Source organism: Lepidothrix coronata, unplaced genomic scaffold (assembly GCF_001604755.1).
Source record: "Lepidothrix coronata isolate B3197 unplaced genomic scaffold, Lepidothrix_coronata-1.0 Scaffold44, whole genome shotgun sequence".
Classification (NCBI taxonomy): Eukaryota; Metazoa; Chordata; class Aves; order Passeriformes; family Pipridae; genus Lepidothrix; species Lepidothrix coronata.
The window spans coordinates 5281937-5288483 of NW_016690224.1; the positions used below are offsets into that span (position 1 = coordinate 5281937).

General features: G+C 48.3%; 3 protein-coding genes across 3 annotated transcripts in view; 2 read left to right on the forward strand and 1 right to left on the reverse strand.

Annotated features, from left to right (window-relative positions):
* Positions 1 to 54: 54 nt before the first annotated feature.
* Positions 55 to 1586, forward strand: TRIAP1 (TP53 regulated inhibitor of apoptosis 1). Its single transcript, XM_017814481.1, has 2 exons — positions 55 to 238; positions 934 to 1586. Exons 1-2 carry the CDS (start codon positions 92 to 94, stop codon positions 1015 to 1017), a joined length of 231 nt encoding a protein of 76 aa, XP_017669970.1. The 5' UTR covers positions 55 to 91; the 3' UTR covers positions 1018 to 1586.
* A 1455-nt stretch (positions 1587 to 3041) lies between these two features.
* Positions 3042 to 4687, reverse strand: LOC108497110 (cytochrome c oxidase subunit 6A2, mitochondrial). Its single transcript, XM_017814479.1, has 3 exons — positions 4560 to 4687; positions 4181 to 4320; positions 3042 to 3303 (listed from the first exon to the last, which is right to left on the reverse strand). The coding sequence occupies exons 1-3, from the start codon at positions 4660 to 4662 to the stop codon at positions 3223 to 3225; spliced, it is 324 nt and encodes a 107-aa protein (XP_017669968.1). The 5' UTR covers positions 4663 to 4687; the 3' UTR covers positions 3042 to 3222.
* A 130-nt stretch (positions 4688 to 4817) lies between these two features.
* MSI1 (musashi RNA binding protein 1) overlaps positions 4818 to 6547 on the forward strand; it is a 75987-nt gene continuing 74257 nt past the window's right edge. Inside the window, exons 1-2 of the mRNA XM_017814371.1 lie at positions 4818 to 5148; positions 5933 to 5999. The gene's annotated coding sequence lies outside the window, so the exon portion shown is untranslated. The remainder of the gene's footprint in view (positions 5149 to 5932; positions 6000 to 6547) is intronic.

Sequence of the window (6547 nt, forward strand, 5' to 3'; positions counted from 1 at the left end):
CGTCACATCCCGCGCGCGACGTCACCCCGCCGCGCGCCGGATGTGCGTCACGGGGCGGCGCGCCCGGACGCGGCCCGGCGGGGCCGCCGCGATGAACAGCGTGGGCGAGGCGTGCACGGAGCTCAAGCGCGAGTACGACCAGTGCTTCAACCGCTGGTTCGCGGAGAAGTTCCTCAAGGGCGACAGCGCCGGCGACCCCTGCGGGCAGCTCTTCAAGCGGTACCAGCTCTGCGTGCAGGTGGGTCTGGCCCCGCCGTTCTGCCCCCGAGCTCCCCGCCCCGAGCTCCCGCCGCGGCCCCCGGAGCAGCCTCAGCTTCGCGCCCCGCCGGGTTGGCCTCGCCCTGTTCCTGTCGGTCGTGGCGCGGAGTGTTTCGCAGATGTTCTCTCGCTGTGTTTTTGTTGGTGATGTAACGTCTTCGTCCCGCTGGTGTAAAGGCTGCGGCTTGTTTCCGTGATAGGATCCATACTGTCAGTGAATTCTCGGTGCATACTTGACTAACTCTCAGCATTGCAGCTTTATCCAAACCAGCCTCATTATTGGTTTTTTTTTCTAGATCAATTTTTCTAGACCATCTCTCCTCTCCCAGGCAGGTAGCAATAGGATGAGAGGACGTAGTCTTAAACTGTGCTAGGGAAGGGTTAGGTTAGCCATCAGCTCAAATTTCTTCACAGAAAGGGTGATTAGACATTGGAATGGGCTGCACAGGGAGATGGTGAAGTCACCATCCCTGGAGGTGTTTAAGGAGAGACTGGACACACTCAGTCTGCTTGACACGGTGGTATTGGGTCACAGGTTGGTCTTGATGATCTCAGAAGTCTTTTCCAACCTCATTGATTCTGTGATTCTGTGTTTTGCACCAAAGATTACATCATGTAGCACTGTAAAGACATGTCAATTTAAATTTTTTTGGTTTTGTTTTTCTTCGTTTTCAGAAAGCAATAAAGGAAAAGGACATACCCATCGAGGGCCTGGAGTTCATGGGCCCGAGCAAAGGAAAAACTGAAAACTCCTCTTGACCTTGGCTGTGTGGGTGGAGTCACTGATATGAACCTTTGGACTAAGCACTATCACCAGGTGTACCACCAGGTGCCACCTGGATAAGACCTTTAGATCTTTATTAACTGCTTTCTAAGAAGCGAGGAATCTTCTCTGCTTGCGAAAACAAACAGCTAAAATCAAAAACCAAAAAGACTGGATCATGTGGTAACTCCTGCCTCTTTTCCAGTGAATTTTGGTGGTGGTTCAGCACCTAACAGCTTAAAAATCCATGTGACCTAACCTCCTGTTGAATGTACTCTGTAATGGGGGAATGCTGATTGGAGCAGGCTGAGATAATTTCTTTGTGACTGGTTTCTTTTGCTTATTTATATAACACTTGAAAGCGTTTAAAAATATGAAGGGGGTTGATTTACTTTGTCTCCTCTCTATGCTGCTGAATTTTGGTGGAAGAAGTTTGTTTCATGTCATCCTGAACATTGAGGGGCTAAAGCATTATTTTCTGTCAGCAATGGGGATGGTCTGAAAGCACTACTGGGCCTTCAACAGCTTGGCTAAAATAAATATAATCAGGTTATATTTTGTTGAAGTTCAGAACTGTTCAGTAGAATCTGACTGTGGCCTCTAGAAGGGATGGAGGTGGCCTGCTCAGAAGCTGAGGAGGAGACTTTTAAGGAGAGGTGACTTACTGAGCCTTTTCTGAGGTAGTGACCCAACCATGAACTCAAATTCTGTCTCCTTTAGCATTACACATTCCTGTGGCATGATCCTGACACAGGGATGGGGAAAAGCTGGCCTCTCTCCTTACACCAACACAGGTGAAACAGTAAAGAATACTATGGCCTGGGGACAAAAGAGAAGTCAACTTCCTAATTATCCTTTGCTTTTAATCACTACCTGATGGATTATTCAGAGGTTTTACTTTAAAAAAAACCTAAAAAAGGTGCAGTTCTCAAACTTTAAAGCTGGCCCAGACACTGAGTTATCTGGGCCTTGTTCAGAAGAGCAGGAATAACACATACAACCCGTTTGCTTTTCTGTGATCTTTCATGTAGGGCTAAATGTAGCGTGATTTTTGGCAGCTTTAAAACAACTGCGCCCATCAGTGCCTTGTTCTGTGCTTTTAACCCAGAAAAACTGTCTCAGCAGTCGTTTTACTAGTAAGCAGATGAAATAAATTGCATTGAAACATGGGGAAGGGTGTCCAGCAGCACCCACTTGGAGCTTCTCTCTTGCCATCCATCACCCCTTTCAACAGCAAGATGCCAAGGCAGCTGCTGCATCCTTCCTTTTGGGAAGAACAGGATTAACAACAACTGAGACAAGAGCTCAGTTTTGTACCGTGTAAAAAACAGAGAAGTTAAAGAAAGAATTGGAAAACAGTCGACTTGCAGCAAGGAGAAACTTGAAAAAGAATGTGCTGGCACAGACTCAGGCTGTTGGCTATGGAAGGTCATTTAATCCCCTGTAGGTTAAGCAGCTTTTGCATGACACAATACACATTATAGAGTGGGGCCAAAATTGTGTTTTCCTTTGCAACACCTATGTGAGTGACTTTAAACAATCAGACTGCAGCTGTATGGAAAGCAGAGTTGTGAGCAAGATATGTACTGATACACCTGAAAATCTGAGAGCTGAGGGGCAATGCTGTGAAGGCACACAGAGCTTAGCTCAACATCTTTGCTGCCACTCCCTCTGCCAGAAGGGACCAAGAGAAAAATCACCTTCACGACTGTGAATAAATATTGCAATAGCTGGTTATGGAGAATGTGCTTCAGTATATATTGAATTTTAATCTGCATACCTGTTCTTCTGGCTGTGAGTTTACAGTCACCAGTTAAAAAAGACATGAAGAACATGAAGTTGAGTCATGTCCTATGCCAAGTGAGTTCCTATTGTGCATCAGACACAGAACAGGTATTAACAATCAGGTAGTCAAACCCCTTTACTCCTGCACTGTGTCCTGGGGGAAGCCTCCATGTTTTAAGCAAACACTAAAGAACTTCTAAGGATTCAGATTTTAAAAAAACAGTCAAATCCTAAATTCACGTTCAGAGTTGTTTATTTAAAGGACCTCATCACAAGTACACACAGAAGCCACTAAAACCACTCAGCTTCATCTCAAATGCAGAGTTTCTGAAATTATGACCCCAGAAACGATGGTTCCCACTCAACATGCTGCTTCAAGATGGGGAGAGCCAAAGTTCTGGCTGTAGTCAGGACCTTTAATCTTCATAACCGGTTGGGAGAGCGTTAACATGGGGGTTGTGAAACAGGGTATGGTTCCCATCACCCCAGGGGAAAGGCTGTTGAAAGAAGAGAGAGAAATAAGCCAGTGGCAGCTCCTGAACAATCTGTACAGCATCAGAAATAAGCAACAGTCCAGACTCAAACATCAGGATGAGGGGACACAGCCTCAAGCTGTGCCAGGGGAGGTTCAGACTGGACATCAGGAGAAATTTCTTCATGGAAAGGGTTGTTAAACATTGGGATAGACTGCCCAGGGAGGTGGAGTCACCGTCCCTAGAGGTGTTTAAGGATAGACTAGACACAGTACTCAGTGCCACGGTCTAGCTGACAAGGTGGTGTTGGGTCACAGGTTGGACTTGATGATCTTCGAAGTCTTTTCCAACCTACGTGATTCTGTGATCACACAGCTTGACAGGCTGGAGAATTAAGCAAGCTGGCATCTGCTCCCAGGCTGTAGGAAGCAATGGTTGAAAAACTGTCTCCTTTAGCTGGGAGCCACAGTCTCTGAAGAGCAAGATCCTTGCTCTTGCAAGCTTAAAACATCTACTGTTGTGTTATCAGACACAAAAACAGGTATTAACGCTCAGGTAGTCAAACCCTTTTGCTCCTGCACTGTCTCCTGTGGGAAAATATGAGGACTCCAGTTTTGAGAATCTGGGATGTCCTCTGTTAGCTTTTAGCTGTGTTATTAGTTTAAGTACAGCAGCTTTAGGACTGAAACGTTTTTCAGCAGGACATTTTTAGGAGGATCACTCGGGGGTGGGAAGAGCTGTGAGAAACTCTCTTACTGCCTCAGAAACAAAGCCCTGGGGTGAGATCGCGGCTGTGTATGCACGGCACCTCTCTGAGCAGATGGGAAAGCAAGAGGTGCTGCAGTGAGCTCAGATACAGCAGCCGCGAGCAAAAGAGGGCTTTCAAACAGCGCAGAGGTACCTTGGTCCTGATCCGGAGATGGGCGTAGGGCACGAACTCGGGCCTCTCGTGGTGTTGCTGCGACTTCAGGTAACAGTTCAACATACACACGGCCACGCCGGGCAGCGCCACCACGAAGGTCAACATCCTCCAGAGCTTAGCTGGGCAGGAGAACAACCACCGCTGCCATCAGCGTTAGTGACCCCAGAGCGCCTCAAACGCAATTAACGCGCTAACGAGGCGCTCACGAACACTGCCGAGGCTGCCCTGGCTCCGCGGGGCTCACACCGAGCGCCGACCCCGCCCCGCTCCCGCGAAGGGCAGCGCCCGTTCAAGGGCAGCGCCCGTTCAAGGGCAGCGCGGCCCCGGCCCCGCCCTCGCCCCGCACGGCCCCCGTTACCTCCGCCGCCCTCGTGTGCCGCGGCCGCCATGCCCCGCGCGGGCGGGGAGCGCGGGCCGGCGGCGCCGAGCAGCCCCCGGGACACCCTCGCCAGCGCCGCCATGTCCTCCGCGACCGCTCCCCGGCACCGGAACCGGAACGGGGCCGAGGACCGGCCCCGCCGACCTTGAGTCGGGCATGTCACCGAGGGCGGGCTGTCCTGAGGGCGGGGCCGGCGCCATTTTGGTGCTGAGGGCGGGGGCGAGGCGGGGCCGCTAAGGGGGAAAGGTGGCAGAGTGGCAGCGTCATTCGGACACAGAAACACAGAGTGACAGAATTGTTTAGGTTGGAAATGATCTCTGGGGTCATCGAGTCCAACGTGCGACCCAACACCACCGTGTCAGCCAGCGCAGGGCCCTCAGTGCCGCGCCCAGTCTTAACACTTCAGGGACGGTGACCCCACCGCCTCCCTGTGCAGCCCGTTCCAATGTCTAATCATCCTTTCTGTGAAGAAATTCTCCCTAGTGTCCAGCGTAAACCTCCCGTGGCACACCTTGAGACTGTGTCCTCTTGTCTTGCGTTTCCTGGGAGAAGGGACCGACACCCCCAGGTAATTGTAGAGAGCAATAAATAGTTTAAAGAGTGAAAAGTTCTGGCGCTGTAGGGATGTTCCAGGCGTGAGGGGATCAAAGGGCCCCTGGAACGGGGCAGTTCTGTTACCACTAATGTGTTTTTGTTTATTTGGATTCCTGGAATTATTCCACAGAAATAATAACATCACTTGAATAAACACAAGACTTCAAGGGAAAAAAAACATCGTAATTAATTTGCAAATGTCTAGATCCTATTTTAGTTCTTCATTGGAGCTTGGTGCTGGCTGGGTGACCTTTGGCAGAAGCCACGTAAACGGAGAGAACATTTTCAGCACTTAAAACCCCGCAGTAAAATGAGAGGATTCCCATAGCGAGTGTAAATATTTTAACAGTGGGAAAGCAGAGAAACAGGGCTTTGGGGAAGGGACTTCTCAGACCAGACCTTATCACTTGGAGCAGGGCTTGTGTCCAATTTAGTGTGTAGCATATAGGAATGGTAAGATGGCCAGGATGTTGGAAGGCTGTTATGAAACACAGCTTGGTATACAACTACTGCTCAGTTGTTTGCTGTATCTTGGCAGTTTAAACTGCTAAAAGTGCTTTGGTTTCTTTGTTATTATCTTTTTTTTAAAAAATTACTATTACCTCTTCCAATAATTTGCTTTCATATTATTTTATTTAATAAGTAATTTCAAGAACAGTTTTGCTTTCATACTGAAAGGAGAAATTATTCCCACGTGGCACTGTGTGTACCTACAGAACTGCTCTTCTGTCTTCACTGATATGATGTATTTTGTACAGGACAGCCCTCAAACCACTGCAACTCACCATGTGCATGCACACCTGCTTTGCTAAATCCACACTGGAGGTAGGTTTTGCCTTTCCCCACCTTCATCCTTTGGATTCAGTTTATGAGATGTCTAATATCAGACTTTTAATTTAAAAGGAATTTGCTTGTGGTTTTTTGAAGGGAACGGAATATCCGAGAATTATTTTGTACAATTTTTCAGTGATGAAGCCAAGATTAAGTTCTCTATCCTAAAGCAAACTTGTAGCAGGAGCTACGTAAACAAAACTACTTTTGTGTGTAGCAAAAAACTTTTAAGTAAGCAACAGACACTAATGTTTACAAATGAGAGAAAACAAAGGATCAGCAGAACAAGCAAACTTCTGTCTGGGATGAGGAAAAGTTCTCTTAGCACAGCTGCTCCAGATGCCCCTTGTGGGCACTTCTACCCACAGAGCTGCAAGAGGCTCCTGGAGAGCAACTGAAAATGGGGTTTGGTCTGCCCTGAACCTGAGTGTGGTGGCAGTTTCATTACAGCCTGAGTGACATTGGTTTAAAATGGGTGTATCTTAGTCTTTATCATCCCAACAGCTGCCATTAATCTCTGTATGAGGTGTGTCAGGACTCCA